This window comes from Zeugodacus cucurbitae, chromosome 2 (genome assembly GCF_028554725.1).
Source record: "Zeugodacus cucurbitae isolate PBARC_wt_2022May chromosome 2, idZeuCucr1.2, whole genome shotgun sequence".
In the NCBI taxonomy this organism is placed as follows: domain Eukaryota; kingdom Metazoa; phylum Arthropoda; class Insecta; order Diptera; family Tephritidae; genus Zeugodacus; species Zeugodacus cucurbitae.
Window position 1 is genome coordinate 68729431 of NC_071667.1, and position 18323 is coordinate 68747753.

General features: G+C 35.4%; 1 protein-coding gene across 3 annotated transcripts in view; it reads right to left on the reverse strand.

Annotated features, from left to right (window-relative positions):
• Window positions 1-1938: 1938 nt before the first annotated feature.
• The window catches only part of LOC105211867 (autophagy-related protein 16), a 199876-nt gene continuing 183491 nt past the window's right edge, over window positions 1939-18323 (reverse strand). Inside the window, exons 7-10 of one of the 3 annotated variants that reach the window (XM_054232442.1) lie at window positions 3656-3956; window positions 3492-3576; window positions 3273-3416; window positions 1939-2909 (exon numbers count right to left, since the gene is read on the reverse strand). In XM_054232442.1, coding sequence (XP_054088417.1) covers window positions 2792-2909; window positions 3273-3416; window positions 3492-3576; window positions 3656-3956 — 648 coding nt within the window. In that variant the 3' untranslated portion in view covers window positions 1939-2791. The remainder of the gene's footprint in view (window positions 2910-3272; window positions 3417-3491; window positions 3577-3655; window positions 3957-18323) is intronic. The other 2 variants (XM_054232447.1, XM_054232451.1) reach the window with 2 other exon arrangements.

Consider the following 18323-nt stretch of genomic DNA (forward strand, 5'->3'; position numbering starts at 1 on the left):
TGGAGGCGAACAAAAAATATGATATTACTCTGATGGATTGCATAAATCATGTAACAAAGGCATTGGATACAGACATCAAGAGCCAAACAATAGCAAACTGCAAAAAACCAAATTACATAATTACAAGTTTTAACGTATTTAAATAAAACTTTATGCGAAGTATTTAGTTATTTACTGTAGATAAATCGTTATTTAACAGTTTTTTTAAAAGAAGTCTCTCTAACTCGACATTTTTTTCTGGATTATGGTGATTCGAATTAGGTAAGTTCAACGGTATTTCCAAAATATAAAGTTTTTTACTGATGTACCAATGCATTATCAATTTACCAATTTCTTCAGGATTTATTTTTAAAAATTACAACAACATTAAAAAATATAAAAAAATCCAAAATCTTCTCAGGTATTTCTGTCACAAAAAAAGGAAAGAAAAATTCCATATTGCCATATTAAACTATACAAGTAAGTATAATATTTATTGTTATATTCAAGTAGTGCTTAACCCTGAAATGGCGCTTACATAATGGCAAATAAAAATAGTTTCATGACATGTACATGTACATATGTATGAAGGTATGTATTACAAAAAAACTTAGCATTTCAAACTTACAAACTGAATTTTACGATTACAAGAATATACAAATTCATTTATTTATTTAATTATGTATGTATGTTTAAATTTATTATTTATAAAAGTTTAACTTACAAATAATTAGAATACAATAATAATTCAAAGGAGTATAGAAAGGTGATGCTTACATATGCACGATTTTGCATTTTCCTGCCATTAACAAATTGCCTTAAAAAGCATTTTTAGTTTAATAGGTTTGTAGCATATAGACGCTATGTCTACTTAAAGGAAAATAACTTTGTGAGTTGCGTAAAATATTTTGCTATGACTGTTATTTTTTCATTTTAAATTATTAATAAAAAATAAATTGTTTGTTGTAAATTTGTAAAAAAAAAATTACATAACTCATAACTCATAACCCATAACTCGAACTGCTGAATTGGCAATAAAAGTCAAATTTCATACAACTCTAACTCGAAGTTTTTTTCTTGATTATGGTGATTCGAGTTAGTGAAGCTCAATTGTAATTTTTCAAGGGTAGTTATGTATGATAAAACAAATAAAATTGTCATTTCTGTAGCCAATAAAATTAAATCAATGTTTTTTTCCAAATATATAATTTTAGTCGCATGACTTATTATAACAGACATTTTGATGACTTTATTTTTTTTTTTTTGGAAAATATGTCAGTAGTTTCTTTGTCTTATTTTCTTTAAATTTATTTTTAAAAAATTTAAAAACCATAGTTTTTCTTGTAAATTGTCTGAAAAATCAGTTTAACATATTTTGTTGTTATAATTTTTTTTATTTTTTATTAGAAATATTGTTTTTCGTATTTTTATGTACTGATCATCTTTGTAACCAAATGATATTTAAATATTTGTTTATTTGTTTCAAATTCGATTTTTTGAAAAATATACTTTTAAGCGCAAAAAATTATTTAAAAAAAATGTTGTATATGTATACTTCGGAAAAAAATATTTTGAATAAAAAAAACTTAAATTTATTTTTTCCCAAAATTTGCTTAAATTTTCTTTAATTTTTTAAAAATAATAATATTTTCTTCTTAATTGCCTTGTTGTTCAGGATAAGTTGTCTATATTTGGATAATATTTTTAAGTTTTAAATAAAAAATATTGTAGTTTTTGTGTCTTAAAAAATATAATCTTTGTGTCATCTTTGAAAAACATACTTTTAGGCGCAAAAACCAAATTTTATAAAACTTCTTAAAAAATTCTAAAACGTTCCCTTTTGATAAAAACAAAATATAACTATAACTTTTTCGCCAATTTTCCTGCATTTTTTCTTAAAATAATTCATAAAAATATTTTTCTTGCAAAATGTCTATGGTTCATTATTTATGTTTTGTTCAATGAGAAATATTATTTTGTTCTTAGAAAAGTTATATTTAGTTTAATTAAATTTTTTTCATAAAAAAAATCCGAAACACATACTTTTAGGTGCACAACATACAAGCCAAAATTTACAAAAAAAAAATTAAATAGAAAATTCATTTAATTAATCTCCACAAACGTATTTTTTTTAATAGAAATATATAATTGTAGCAGTCATATCATTTATATAGTATATAAAATTTATAAAAATCTAAATGATCAAATTTTAATGTTCGCAGTAAATTCACTTTGCTGCCGTGCAATTTCCAATACATAATAATTAAAATTTCTGAATATGCTTTACAAAAATTATTGCAAATATACATATACCGAGAGAATTGCTTATAGATAGTTAACAGTTAATTTTTACAAATACAAAACTTTTTTTTATTTTTTTTTTGTTTTTTTTATAAATTTAGCGCACTTTACTTGTAACTCTTTGCCATTGTTGTTGTTGTTGTTATAATTTATAAACATTGACTTTAAGTTTGCTGCAAGCAAATTTTACTTACGACTAAAAAAAAATAATAGAAAAAATAGACTTGCAACATTGCGAAAATACACAATTACTTTCATCAGTTGCCGGTTGCACCCCCTCCCTAAAGCACGCCCACGCCGACGCACCAAAGCTTGCACACGTTGCAGTTGTTGTTCTTGCTGTTTTTGTTGTTGCTACAATGTAAATTGCGCTTCGCTGGTAGAGTTGCTGCCACTTGCAACCGCCGCCACCAAACAATAGCTGCCACTTAGCCATGTTGCCCGCCCCGCTGCGCTGCTGTTGTTGCTGTTGTTGTCGCCTCCTCGGCTGTCACGGCCGCTCGCTGCGCGGCTACGATTCAGTGTAAATGATGCAGCGTTTGCCTTTGCCCACGGTGGCCAGCGCATTGCTGTTGGGGCACCAACTGACCGCGTTCACCGCCGAGCTGTGAAAGAAACCGGAACCATAACTGTTAAGTTGTAGTTGTTGTTGTTGTTGGGCGAAGTGATTACAAACCCAAGCATACAAAAAAACGCGGAAGAAACAAAAAAGAAAGAAAGAAAAAAAACAACAATGCAAAAAAAAGCAACAAAAAATCATGTGTGTGAGTATGAGTGATTAAATATGCAAAAAATAAAAACAAAAAATGAAATAAAAATTCAAATTTTAATATCAAGACACCACCTTAAAGCTACTTATATTATTATATTTAGTCTAAAAATGAACGACTTGTTGTTAGTCTGTATGTTGGAATGAAGTGTGAAAGCAAGGCATACAACCACATACCAAGTCCTTTAAAACATATATTTAAAATATCAAACATCTAACTTACGTGTGACCCTTGAGCGTCGCCTCCAATTCGCCCATGACATTCCAGATATAGACTAAGCCGTCGGCTGAGCCGCACGCCACCTTCGAGCCGCATGTATTGAATGAGGCTCGCGCCCAATCACAGCTGAGTTTGAAATTTTCATGGCTGCAACAAAAACAAGAAAATAAGATATTAAATAAAGATCTCCAGCCATTAAGAGCAATGTCAATCCAAACTCACGAAAATGAACCGATTATTTGATTTTTGCGTAAATCTAATAGTTTTATTGTATCATCTCTAATGGAACAGATTAGGTAGTAGCCATCTGTAAGACAACAAAAGTTTTATTTTTTATTATTAATTAATAATAATAATTAAAAAATATCAAAAAGCAGTTCTCTTACCCTTTGACAGATCAATCGATGTGATCTTCGCTGGCAACAATATGTCGTCCGCCTGCTTCTCCGTTCTGATGTCCCAGAAGCGCAGCTTTTTGTCGTAGTGCCCGCTGATGATGGTCGAGCCGAGGCTGTCGGTGGTTACCAGATCATTGCAACTGGAGCCGGCGAATTTCGTCTCAATACAGGCTATGCTGCGCAGATCCCAAATCTTTAGTGTACGATCATGACTGCCAGTCACCACTTTGATGGGTTCTTGTAGGTATTTGGCGGCCATCACTTTGCCACTGTGACCGGTGAGTGTGTGCTGGAAGAAGATAAGAAATATGACGAATTAAAATGAGTCAAAATACAATATATAAAATAAGAAAGAAGCATAAATTTTAGGAGAGACATTAAGATATAATGTTTCTTATATGTTGAAATCTTGGTTTCTGAAGATCTCTGCAGAATCAATATCAGAAAGGATACATCTTGATTTCAAAACAAACCGTTTGGAAACTTGGAATGTGGAAACGAGTATCCTCTCTTTCCGAGGGGAATCTGTTCTAGGGAATCTGAGTAACGGTTTCGTGAGTACAACACCAAGCTGACCTCGAATTGACTGTTGGATATTATGATAATCTTCATCAAGGTTGACATTTACTGAGTGGTTTGCTGAGAGAAGATCACTATTAGAGATCACTATTAGCTGATTAGAAACTCGGATTTTCGGGTTTTGAGGGCAAAGGCTGTGTTATCGAAGGAAACTCGAACCCACTAGTGAAGAGATAATTCCATCAACGGTCCGAATATTTCTAAAGGTCCGGTACTTAGGACTAAATAAGCAAATTAATTCAGTAAACTAACCAAGAGAGCAGGAACATCTATCAAGCCGGGCTTAAATCGGCTGTCTTTTCCAAGCTAAAATCCGACTTCTTCCTGCTGACAATCAGCCACCAGAGCTTGATCACAGTTTTGGTCGACTATTAATTTATTTGAGACAGTCTCTTTGATGTTGGATCTTGGAGAGTTGGAGATTCTTGTGCAACCCATTTCCACTACTCTAGTAGAAACCAGAAGAAACCTGTATTTATATCCTCTCAAAGACTTTGAACTCAACAGAATTCCATTTGACACTACAACAACAACAATAACGATATTATAACGATAACGACAGGCCGATTGGTCGACGCTCTGCCAACTCAAGATCAAGTGTTACTATTGTACTAAGGCCTTTCGGGAAGATGATCGGCTTTATTCATGGTTTAGGACTTTAATACTACACTGGTTATACAAGTCCACAATTTCTATTGAAGAAATATATTGTCTATATGTTAACAATTCTTGTTCTATTTCTAATTTTTCTTCTTGACCCATTCCAACAGCACAGCTATGACATCATGACGGATTATGGGTAACTATGATTCCAAAGATAGCCCATTTGGAGCATCAACGCGCTTCATGTGTTATTTAACAAGCAACAAATTACGTCGGCGCGCATTTACTGACGAATGTGTGTGTGAGTTCATATGTGCCACACCAAGAATCAAGTGACGACGTTCGTCGCCCAACCGAGTTCATTGCGTTTTATGGCAGGTGTTGCAATTAAAAATGTTGTTTGCATTTTACGAGTAATTGCGCGTTTTCCTGAGACAATAAACATTTTTAACGAGACTCATTAGCTCGCACCGAGACGCGGCATATGTAGTCCCCGAGGTGCGTGATAGGAAGCTGGGCGCAGACTTATCCAGAAAACAAGAGAGCGGCGTATTTTATTCGAATAAAAAACCATAAAGCCAAAGTGAGGAAAATAAAAGTTGAAAAAAAAAAAAATGAAATCATAAACAAATTCTCACAAAAGCTTATGTAATAACTTGCCACAAGCTCGGCTGTATGAGACACAATATTAAAACCAACAAATACACTACTACACTAGTTAAAAATGCTACTTGATTTTTTTCACTTTGTTTGCTTTTGTTTTAGTGTGGTTGGTACAGCAAACGGAAGTCAACACCATAAACTCAATTCTTAAATGAACTCCAAGAAAGGAGTTGGAAGGAGCGTTGTGCTCCAAGAAGAACTTAAGAATGAAATAATGAAAAATAAATACTCAGAAGTTCATTTTTCGCTTGGTGGCAGTGGCACTGCTGACTCACATTTGTTTTTTTTTTTTTTTCTTATACGAGTATATTCTTATTTATTTATGTTTTTAATTCTCACATTTTTACGGTGCAAGCTTTTAGTTCTTTATTCTTTAAATTTTTTTTTTGTTTTTGCTTTGAATTATATTTAATTTTTTATTTGTTTATAGTAGTTATTCTCATGAACTCGCCTTCATGCGTTCATTTGTTTGCGGGCAAGCAAGTAAAAAAGAGCGCTTTTCAGGTTTGGGGTGTTAAAGAAACTTTTTATCAGTTCTTCGTTTTAACTCTGGACATTAAAGACATTTTAATTTTTTAATACTCAGGTGGTATAGCACTTATGTCAGTTTGCGTGATTGCCTTGAGCCTGATAATGGCCTAAACTATCGTAAACTTTACTCGCAAAAAAAGTCTTGAGATCACTCACTCTCCTGTTCCCAAATGATTTCGACAATATTTCTAATGCAATTGTAGTGATTTGCAGTTTCCAAAACATGCCTAAGTCACTCTATAAGTTTGTAAATATGAAAGTGATTAAATTTTTATATACCGGCTTGAAAAATTTCATACCCTGTAAAATTACGAATAAAAGATAGTACTAAATTATTAGCAGTAAGTTTAGGTATATTGGTTCCAGATGTGTCTGTAGTAAATAATTTAATAGTAAGTTTAGTTTTACTAATAAAACACTAGAATTTGTTTGGCTGGTTGATTGAGAAGGAAGGCAAGAGCGCCTGACCTCATGGGACCGCACCTGAGCCATAATTAGGCCTATTTTGCTTCGGCGAATTTGAGATTTCTTATTCGTTTCAACATTTTAGAAACTTTTCATTATGTCTGACTGGAGTTATAGTCATATAGTTCGAATTATAAACACATTTTGTTGTTGTAACGACATAAAGACAATGAACAAAATTAGTAATATTATTCTATAAGAACCGTTAAAGCAGTTCAAGGGGTTATGATAAAGACTATGCGAAAGATACAAGTATATCGACTATGCCGATTTATAAATCGCGCATAATAATAACTATGGAAATGTGCACAGAAGGGAACCAAGTACTTCAGTGAATATTTTGCACGGTCTACTGAGCGTGATATTCGCAACAGCATCACCCATCTTGCGACCCAGCATCCATTATTGTATAACATTTGACCGAATATATCACGTCCAGCACGCAATGAAGAAAATATAGCAGCCGAATCATCGGTCCATATTTCTTCAAAAATGATGCCGGTGAGAACGTAAGCGTCAATGGCGACCTTTATCGCGCCATGATAACCGACTATTTCGTGTCTGACATTGAAGCTCGTGATCTCGGCGACATTAGGTTTCAACAAGACGGCGCCCCTCCCCTCCCATTGCATCAATCAATGGATTTATTGAGGTAACTCTTCGGTGAGCAGATATTTTTCACGTTTTGGGCCTACCGATTGGCCACCAAGATCGTGTGATATCACACCGTTAGACTTTTTTCTGTGGGCATATGTAAAGTCTAAACTCTATCCGGACAATTCCGCTTCGATTCAGACCTTAGAGCAAAACAGTGCGCGTGTCTTTCGCCAGTTACCAGTCGAAATGCTCGAACGTGTCAGCGAAAATTGGACTCAACGGATGGACCATCTGAGATGTAGTCGCGGCCAACATTTCAAAGAGATAATCTTTATAAAATAAATGCCAAAGAATGTTCTTTCGTATGTTAATAAACACTCGCCATTAAATTTGAATCTTCTGTGTTTGTTTCAATAAAATAAAATAGGGCACCTCGAAATAGATCACCCTTTATGAACTAATCAAGAAATTGAGTTTTTCATTTATTTTTCGACGGAACATATAATTTCATTGCTTTATTTAAGATTCGGCTAATATTTGGTACACATTTTAAAATTATTGTTCAGTTTTATTTTTTTCGAAAGAGGACAGCATTGTTTAAAATTTGTGAAATGAAACAGGTCTTTATTATTATTCGTTTACTACCCATATTGTATTAATTTTATCGTTGCTTTGACATGTTCGAAGGCCATGTTGGTACCTTAGCAGTCAGAATTATTTCTACGTATGTACATATAAATATCTCGGAAATGAAGTGAGTCTTAAAATGTATTTTCTCTCTAAAATCTAATTATCTATTATTTAAAAGTGAGAATACATGAATTTTCTCGAAAAAGTTGGATTACATATAAGAATATAACATCGAAGAAGAAGTACTTTGAACTGATGTTTTGCAATATTTGGATTCATATATGTTGCAATTACTTTTGTTTTGGTATTACTGAAAGGAAAAATGTGATATTCGTTCTTAGAAATCAACTGATACATTTTTATTTTACAGATCATCAAGGGATGAAGTTATTTTTGAGTGGATTAACAAAATAAATTTCGACAAATTTTTTTTTTTATTTATGGAACATCCATGCATTGAAAAATAAAGGATTATTTTTCGAATCAAATGAATACCAATATTATTTAATTTAGTAATGCTTGCTTTATATATTCTATATTTGAATTATCAGCATTTTTAAGTAAGCTTTAAAAGGTTTAAGTTTATAATTTTCATTAGTTAAATTGTACCCAATCTATTCGCGTTCAATCGACTGAACTTATTGACTTCTTTAGGCAAACATTTGCATAAATTCAGCTTATCAATGCGCAAAGCAATACTTAAACACACACACACACATCCATATATAAATATGTATGTGCAGCAACACTTTAGCGTTCGCATAGTGACACTAAATATAATCAACGAATTAGTTTTGCCTTTTGTTAGGTTGGAATGTGCGGCTTTTAGGAGGCGGATATGGCAGCATTAAATTCCAAGCGGACACATTACAAGTACAGTTAAAACGAAGTTACATGCGGAAATCGGGTCACATCGGAGAATGGCAAAGAAAAAACAAACACATTGGCGATGGCGATGGCGACGCGTGCATTACTACTAAGTACCAGCGAGCGAACGAGTGGCATGCCACAGTGGTATCGCTGCAATATTTCTAAGTTGCAAGCCAACACACAAATGTGCCACACACTGTTGCAGAGCGCCTCGTGCATGTATATGTGTGTGTGTGGTTACTTAGGATCAATTTTCTCCATTTAATTTATGTGCAGTGTAAATTTTATTGTGCTGCCTTTAGGGCAAACCAGCAAACCAGCAAACAACAACAACAAAATTAAATAGCAAACAGTAAAGTGCAAATGCTAACAGATCAGCATATATTATTCTAAATGTTGTTGTTGTTGTTGTTGCTGTTGCAAAGTGGGAGTGCACCATCGCCTAGCGTGTGTATTTGTATGTGGGTTGCCGCAGCATAAGGAAGAAATAAATTGTTTATCTGCCAGCAACAATGCGACCGCTAATAGCAATGACAGTACGAATAGCGAAAGCGCAACAACAACAACAACAACAAACAAACAACTAGCAACAACAGCAGCACCCAACTCAACTGGCATTTGGTAGCAGGAAGTGACAGCCAGTCAAGGCAGCCATGTGAGTTGTGGGCAGTCAGCGCGTCCGGCGTTCAGCGCTCGGCATCTAGCGAAACTCGACGTACGCACTCGTGTTCGTGCAGCAGCAGCAGCTGCTGTAGCCCCAGGCAGGACATTTACGGCTGCTCAAGCTGCAGCTAAAGCTAACTGCATATTTTGTTGTTATTATTATTATTGCAGCGGCATTGTCGGCAGGCAGCCAGTCAGCCAGTCAGCCTCCTCATCGGTTGCTCCCGTTTAATTTGCGTGTTTAAGCTTAAATGATTTGCTGAAATTTATGAGCGCCCATTTGAATGTCATAAGTTGGCGCTGCTGCTGTTTAAGTCAAACATTTGACAGCAAACTTAAATGGCAAACAAGCGGTAAACTAATGCCGACTTACACTATTAGTGAATAGAAGGAGGAGTAAAAGATATAAAAAGTGTATTCGTATTTACAGTTAATAGAAATTATTTGAGTAAAGAAGTTGTATGCATGTCTGGGATGTCATGTACGAATATGGGTTATTTGAATGGATCTAATATTAAAATAAACAAGTAAGGAAAGGCTAAGTTAGGGTGCAACCGAACATTTTATATTCTCGCAATTTATTGATATAGTTTTTTTAAGATATACAGAATTTGACCCATATCCTATATAACATCATTTATAGGATATGAGGGCTGAGGTAATTGCTGAACCGATTTCACTCATTTTCACCACAGAGGTACACTATTTCCAAGACTATACGCTCACTTAAATTACTAAGTTACCTCACATTTTAGCCGATATATGCGAAATAAAGCCCACCGTATTTTTGAAAATTCTATAATTAGATATATGGGAGCTGGGGGAAGTTATGACCCGATTTTAACTATTTCTGGTACTGAGAGACACTATTAGAAGAAAATAATTTCCTCTGAATTAAATTAAAATATCTGTGATATTTACCGATATTTTCGGTGAAAAATTACCATAAGGCACTGAGTTCTTTTTGTTCAATATCCGGGGCCTTGAAAATTTGTAGTCCGATTTCGGCAATTTTTCCACAAGTGAAACCACAGATGACATACAGTATTTGTGCAAAGTTCTATTCCGTTAGCTTCATCCGTTCCATATGTATATTATAATGTGATGGAATCAGATGGAATTCAAAATTGAGTTATATGGAAAGTAGTCGTGGTTCGGTTTCATCAGGGTGTCAAGAAAGTGTTATGTACAGAAAAATCATTGAAATCGGCCGAGTGGTTTCTGAGGTATGGGTTTGACCCATATATGGGCGAAGACACGCCCATTTTCCATTCTGAGTGCAGCTCTTCTCCACCATTTCTCCTGTGAAATTTAGTGTTTCTGATGTTTTCCGTTAGTGAGTTAACCCACTTTTAGTAGTTTTCAACTTAACCTTTGTATGGAAGGTGGGCGTGGTTATTATCCGATTATATCAATTTTGATGGTGTATGATGGGGTATGTAAGGAAGACGAATGTAGGAAGTTTGGTTTATATAGCTATATTGGTTTGTGAGATATATACAAAAAAACTATGTGAGGATTACATCCAAATATGGCCCTTACTAGGTTGATCCTTTGTACCAAATTTTTGTTTTATAACTTTATTTATGGCTTAGTTATGACGGTTTATGTGTTTTCGATTTTCGTCATTTTGTGGGCGTGGCAATGATCCGACTTCGCCCATTTTCAATACCAACCTCCCAGGGTGCCAAGGATTATGTGTACCAAATTTCATTAAGATATCTCAATTTTTACCCAAGTTATCGCTTGCACGGACAGACGGACGGACAGGCAGAAGTAGGGACATACATCCGGATTTCAACTTTGCTCGTCATCTCGTGATCTTGATCATTTTGATATATATAACCCTTTTTCTTACTTTTATTTCTGGGTGACACAAACAACCGTTATGTGAAGAAAACTCTCTTGGCAACTTTGTTGCGAGATTATAAATATGAAGTGCTTTGTATAATCCTAGTGCAAGGGTAGTATTTCAATTTATTTTTTTTTTTTTAATGATTTAATTTCTTCTTTGAGATATCCTTTTCATATAATGTAAAAACAGGAAGATGAAGATCAGTACTATTATTAATTAAGCTAATGCGTGGAAAAGTTACTTATCATTTTTAAATCGATGGGTCCCTTAATGGTTGTAAATCGGCAAAAAACCCGAGAGTGAAGTGAAGTATTAGAGCATAATAAAAATAGTAGTATTTTAGTCGTATTATCTTAATCGATTTGCCTTTAAGCATCTCCTACATAAACCTAATCTCATAAATTTCCTCCAAACTAATATGTCTCATAAAATAGTATTCTTGACTTTTCCCATACTTTCTGGAATATGTTTTGTAATCCAACGATATTCAAAAATATATCAATTTCATTAACTGTCATACAATATTGAAAATACTTTTAGATATCAATAAACTATCTTGATAACTGTTCCAACAAAATTGAGAACGACGAAGAGAAAATGAATCTTTAGACGAAGATTTTAACATTTTCAAAGTCGATATCCAACAAATAAAAAGCATTTAAACTGCGAACATTAAAATTTGTACATACAATATTCACACAAATCTCGTTGTCTAAAACAAAAAACATAAAAACCCTAAAAAAATAAATATACTAAAAAAACGCTTTCATTGAGCTTCATTAAAAGTCCATTACTTTGTGGGTCAGAAATGCTAATGCTAATGCCGATGAGTGACAGTACGCAGTGTTGCCCTATAAATGCTTATTATAGACAGACATGCCGGCACACATATATAAATTTATAAATATAAAAGCTAATCATGCACCTTGCAGAAAAAAAAAACAAAGCTGAAAAAAACAAAAAGTAAAGAAGAAGTGACTTTCGTTCACCAAAATGTCTTAAGCGCGTACAAAATTGCTTAAGCGTCTGTCAAGCAGATGAAGAGTAAAAGCAACACAAAGCATTACATTATTATAATACAATTATGAACGAGTGCTGCTTCAAGTGCGCTGAGCACCCACCAAAGCAAATACAAATAATAACCATGAAAAAAATATTAAGGAAAAAAGTAATTCTACAAAGAAACAAGAAGTGCCGATCAAAAAATTCATGCTGAAAGTATTTGTTTCTGTTAACTAACAATAAGTTAATTATATGTATGTAATAAGTAGATTATATGAAGGCTATAGGCCTATTTGGCTCAAATCTTTGAAAGCAAAAATAATTGCAGGTTTCGCTTGGCTGCCTGAAAATAGCAAAGTTTAGCTTTCGAGCATTTTTAATTGAAGACACGATTTTATTATTATGAACTTTTTTTTTAGAAGAAGCTTTGAAATTGTAATTTTATCACAATTTCGTCTGGTGCAGAGTTAATAATTTCACAACAACAAAGGAAATGTTCTGTAGATTCACGAGGGCTCTAATATAGTAAGGAAAGAACCTTATATGATAATAGAATGCGATGCATACAGATATATTATAACAAGTAAGGAAGGTCTAAGTTAGCGAACTTTCGCAATTTATTTATCTATTAAATTTTATTAATTAACATAACATCCAATTTAACCCCTAGTTTCGGCATAAAGTCCACTAGAATAACGAAAATGATTACATATAATATATATTATTTAATATTTGATTTTTGGACTGATTTAATTCATTTTTACATATTAACCGATATTTTTCGTATATGACAAAAAGCTCACCGGTTGTTGGAAGAGCCCAATATTACCCATAGAGGCATATTATTAGAAGAAAAATATTATCTCTGCATTCCTATAGAATATATGAAAGATTCACCGATATTTTATGTAAAAAATTATCCATTGGCACTGAGGTCCTCATGCTCGGTGTCCTTGAAATGTTATAGTTCGATTGCGACAATTTTCAGATGAGCGATGTCACACCTTCAATGAAGTACTTATGCAGAATTTTCTTAGGATCTCTTCACTGGTGTTTGGTTTATATATTGAACTTCCATAACTCGAACTTCTATAACTCATTGTTCTCTATAACTCGTCCGCTTGAATTGGCAATAGGAGTCAAATTTCATAGAAATTGCCTTCAGAAACTCTAAAGATTCTCTAACTGAAAGTTTTTTTTCTGGATTATGGTGATTCGTGTTAGGGAAGTTCAACTATAAATGTATTAGCTGGAATTCGAAATTGTGTTATAAGGAAAGTAGGCGTGATTAAGAACCGATTTCGACAATTTTCAATCCGTTACATCAGGGTATCAAGAATGATTTTTATAATTCTAATAAAGAATATTTTAATAGATACTCATCATTATACTATACGACAAACTCGACTTTCCTTTCTGGGTATTGAACCAAATATAACTTTACCGGGAGATTGAGACCTAATAAATGAAATGTTTGTTCTCCGTTTTTCGAAGTTAGTCTCCAAAATCGAAATATTCAACCTTGAAGTTCCAAAAAATACGTATTAAAAAATATATTATTAATTACAGGATATAGTTACTAAGAAATCTAAATAATTCGGTGAAGCTTATATGACAGAAGTTATTTGGAGCCGAGTGTTATTACTATTAAATTTTTAATTACATTTCAAAATTTTAAAAATATGTATAAAGAAACAATGTAAAACAAATTAGCCTAAATCTCAAAAAAAAAAAAAAAGAGATAATAACAATACTTAACCTAAATTGAAAAATTTCTTAATTTACAGCTTTCATTTGCAAATTACAACCTTCCGTAAATTCACTTAATTTACAGAGAATTGCGCAGCGGACGCCCTTAAACCGATACGCAACGAGGGCAAAAACCGGACTGAGACACACTTTTCACGCATTCACACATAATTACAGTGGCAGCGGCACATCAACGCAAAATTTTTGTGTAAATTATAATTATCGCGCACACTTCCCTATATATATAATCGTATGTATATACATATGGATGCATGTGAGGCGACAGACTGCCCTTGCACACTTTAATATACGGTTACATGAAGGCAGCAAATGGTCTGCGGACACTTTCGGTTGGCTGCTGATGAATTTTGATTATGGTTATTAATTTTATAGGCGCGCGCCCGTCAATGATTTTTTCACTACAAAAACAAGTGCAACAACACACATATGTACATATGTATGGAAGTGTAACTATGCATATGGGAAGGCGTTTTTGTGTGTGTGTGCGTGTGGGTGTAATTGTTGCTGATGATATTTAATTTTTTTGTCCGCAAGATATTTGATTGCTGCTGCGGTTATTTAAACGCATGTGGCCCAGTTCAGTTTTGTCTCTTACAATGCCACAATATTCTATGTGCCGGTGTGTGGATTACTATTAGAATAAAAGCAGCGATTGCTAACGGAATTTTCGTGCGGGCAACGAACGACAACGCCCACTTCCTACGCCTCGAATGGCATCTGCCGAGCAGCATATAGAAGCATACAAATCAACAAACACAGCAAACAACGGTACCATACCAATAGCCATTGTGGCAACACAGTGGTTTGGTCATAGTCAACGGTTAGAGCCGGCATAGCACACAATTCGGTTGCAACTCAAGCGAGCGAGTGCGCGCGCCCGTGTGTATGTGTTTGTGCGCCGGCGCGCTACCATTTTGGCCACATTTATCAGTGCATAAAAACGCACTTTGTGCAAATATTTGCAACAGCAATCGCTACACTTAGCTCGTGCCGCCGCGGCATAGCGCGCGGACGCACACTGACCGTGGCGCGCGCCGCCTGCCTGGCTGACTGCCGCGCTGGCAACCGGTGGATTAGTTGGCATGCGCATTGCTGGTAGCGATTAAATATTGTTGCTTTGTGTTGGCCTTTGTTGTTGTTGCTGCCGTTGTTCTCTACCGCGCTCGCCGAGCATGTGATTTAGTGAAATGGTTTTCGATTGCAGCATATTTTGGTTCTACTTCGTGCGCATGCGCAGCGGCAAAGGCGCAAAATCCTTCGCTCGGCCGCATCCACTTCGGCGTCGCGCAGCGTCCATTGTCGTACAATAAATTGCTCAAGCGCACAGTGGAAATCTGCACATCTATTGAATATGGAATTTTTCTACGGATTTTCCGACGCCGCCGCTGCTTCTATTTATTTATTTATTTATATTTATCTGCAACAATGCTTCCTATATAAATCTCGCTGCTCTTTTACTACTCTTCCTCAGCGCTTCATGCTGCTTCTTCTTTATTCGGTGTATATTCTTTTTTCCGCGCTCTAACGCTTTCCATTGTGCATTCTAGCGCTTGCATTTAGTTCGTCGCTTAGCCGAGTTTGTTGTTGTAGATAACTGAAAATTAAGTTCAATCTAATTCGTTGACCGTAACGCATTTTAAGTTGAGCTCAGTTGAGTTGAGTTGAGTTTGGTTAAGCAGTTGCCGCAATTGCCTTGCAGTCAAGCAATTGGGCGGCGCGTTGCACAATGCTTGGACAAACGTTGCAAGCGCGGTTGCAGCGCCCGTGCGCGTGCGTCCGTGTGTGCCGCCACGTTGAGCGAATTGTTAGTCAAATACTATTTTTATTATTATTTTATTTTCAGATTCTCTTGATTTTTCTACAATTTTTTCTTTCTTTATAGGCTTCTTCTATTTAGCTATATACTGTTACAATTCCATTGTTTGCAGGCTGCACTGCACTGCGCTGGCTGTGCGCTTAGTGCGCTATTTACTTACAAGGTGGGAATCATTAAATGCTGCGGAGCACATTTTTCATTTCCCTTGTGAGTTACACTGCAAATGTTTGTTTTGTGTCGGTGGTTAATTTTTCAAGGCAATAAAATCTATTGAATATGTATGCGACACAGAAAGAAGTCTTTAAAGATTTAATTTATTAGAAAATGGGTGCAGACAATAAATCAACTGTGCTTGGGTGGAAATGCTAAAAATGTAGATCAAGTATGAGCGTTGATTCATGAATAATCTAGATTTAATGATTGACAGCGGTCAGAAAATCTTGAATTCATATTTTCCATAAAGCTCGAGATTTTAATGTGTAAAAATGCAAATAAATTAAGAATTTGAGTCTTGAAGAGCGTGATCTTAAGTTCTAATACTCTGGAGTCCTAGAGAGCTTCATTAACTTTACTTTTTTCTCGTATGAGTCTAGAGGGCAGCCAAAATTTGAGCCACTGCTGTAATACACATACCAATACCCCTTTTATGTATCTGTACTAGCGCGAGTATAGTTGCCGCTAGGAAACTGTATACCAAAATATGCTTTACGTATTACTACTTTCGACTATCACTGGCAACGAAGTCTCCATTTATTTACAATATTTATTACTACCATCCCTTGGTATAGCTTCTGGAAGTGTCAAACCCAGACAACTGCTTAAGACCTACAGCCTCCTAACCTAATTGACGGTGTTTCAGATTTGCTGTTAGGGCACCTATTATTAATGTATTTAGAATGGTTAAGGATGCCCTTCTATGCCGTGATGTCTGAATTTGGTATGCCTGCAAAAGTAATATAAGCAACACCAAAAGCACCAACCACGTCAGGATCGGGAAGGACCTCTCCGAGCCGTTCGATACCAAACAAGGCTTCAGGCAGGGTGACTCACTATCGCGCGATTTCTTCAATCTATTGCTGGAAAAAATTATACGAGCTGCAGTGCTAAATAGAGAAGTTACATTCTTCTACAAGAGTGTACAGCTGCTGGCGTACGCCGATGATATCGATATCATCGGAAGCAACAACCGCGTCGTTTGTTCTGCTTTTTAAAGACTTGATAGTGAATGAGGACAAGACGAAATATCTCCTGTCATCAAACAAACAGTCAGAGCACTCGCGTCTTGGCTCCCACGTCACTGTTGACAGTCATAACTTTGAAGTTGTAGATAGTTTCGTCTACTTGGAAACCAGCATCAACAACACCAACAATGTCAGCCTCGAAATCCAACGCAGAATCACTCTTGCCAACAGGTGCTACTTTGGACTGAGTAGGCAATTGAACAGTAAAGTCCTCTCTCGACGAACCAAAATCAAACTCTACAAGTCGCTTGTAATTCTCGTCCTGATGTATGGCGGTGAAGAGTGGACGTTGACAACATCAGATGAGACGACACTAGGAGTTTTCGGGAGAAAGTTTTGCGCAAGATTTATGGTCCTCAGAACGAATACCGCAGACGATGGAACGATGAGCTGTACGATTTATTCGACGACATAGACATAGTCCAACGAATAAAAAACAGCGGCTAAGCTGGCTAGGTCATGTTGTTCGAATGGATGAAAGTGCTCCAGCTCTGAAAGTATTAGATGCAGTACCCGCCGGAGGAAGCCGAGGAAGGGGAAGGCCTCCACTCCGTTGGAGGGACCAGGTGGAGAGCGACCTGGTTACACTTGGGATCTTTAACTGGCGCCGAACTGCGAGGGAAAGAGAGGAGTGGCGCGCTATCATCGATTCGGCTATAACCGGCTAAACGGTTTCAACGCCATTCACATACATACCTACCAATGGGCAATGAGTTCCGAGAGTATATTCAAGATTAACTGCGGGTTAATTATGTTTCATCGAACATTAATTTCAGTTCCGACACCTCACAATTGCAATATTAATGTGTCCAAAGAAGCCTGAAGAATTGTTAATATTACGATGACAAATATCTCCTTCTTCTGCCTTTTTGTCTTTTTAATTTCGCGGCTATGTATAAAACGCTACAGAGCTCGTATCTAACCCCGAATAACGCCGAAATAGTTGGTTTAATGTATTGACATAAATACCCATTAATAGTTGAAGATATTAGACTATACCATAGATTTCATGCAACAACACTTTGCTTATAAAACAAAAAAAAGTCGTCTTCATAAATTCAAATATATTCCCAACGCCTTTTCTGGCTGTGTACCGCCAAGAATATCACGAAAGTACTCGCATAAGTAAGTATAGTGAATAGTCTGGACCTACGTTTGCATTGTTGCCGAATAAATCCGTTTATCGCCACACATAACATTCAATTACAATAACAAAATCGCACAAAAAAGAGTTGCAACCAAATAAACGTTATTTATTTACTAATACAATACTTACAAGGCTGGACCGAGGCAAAATTTGGCAACTCAAAATTGATTGTTGCAAGCGCATAAAAGAGCAATAGCAGCGGAAGCGGCAGGCAAATACTACTT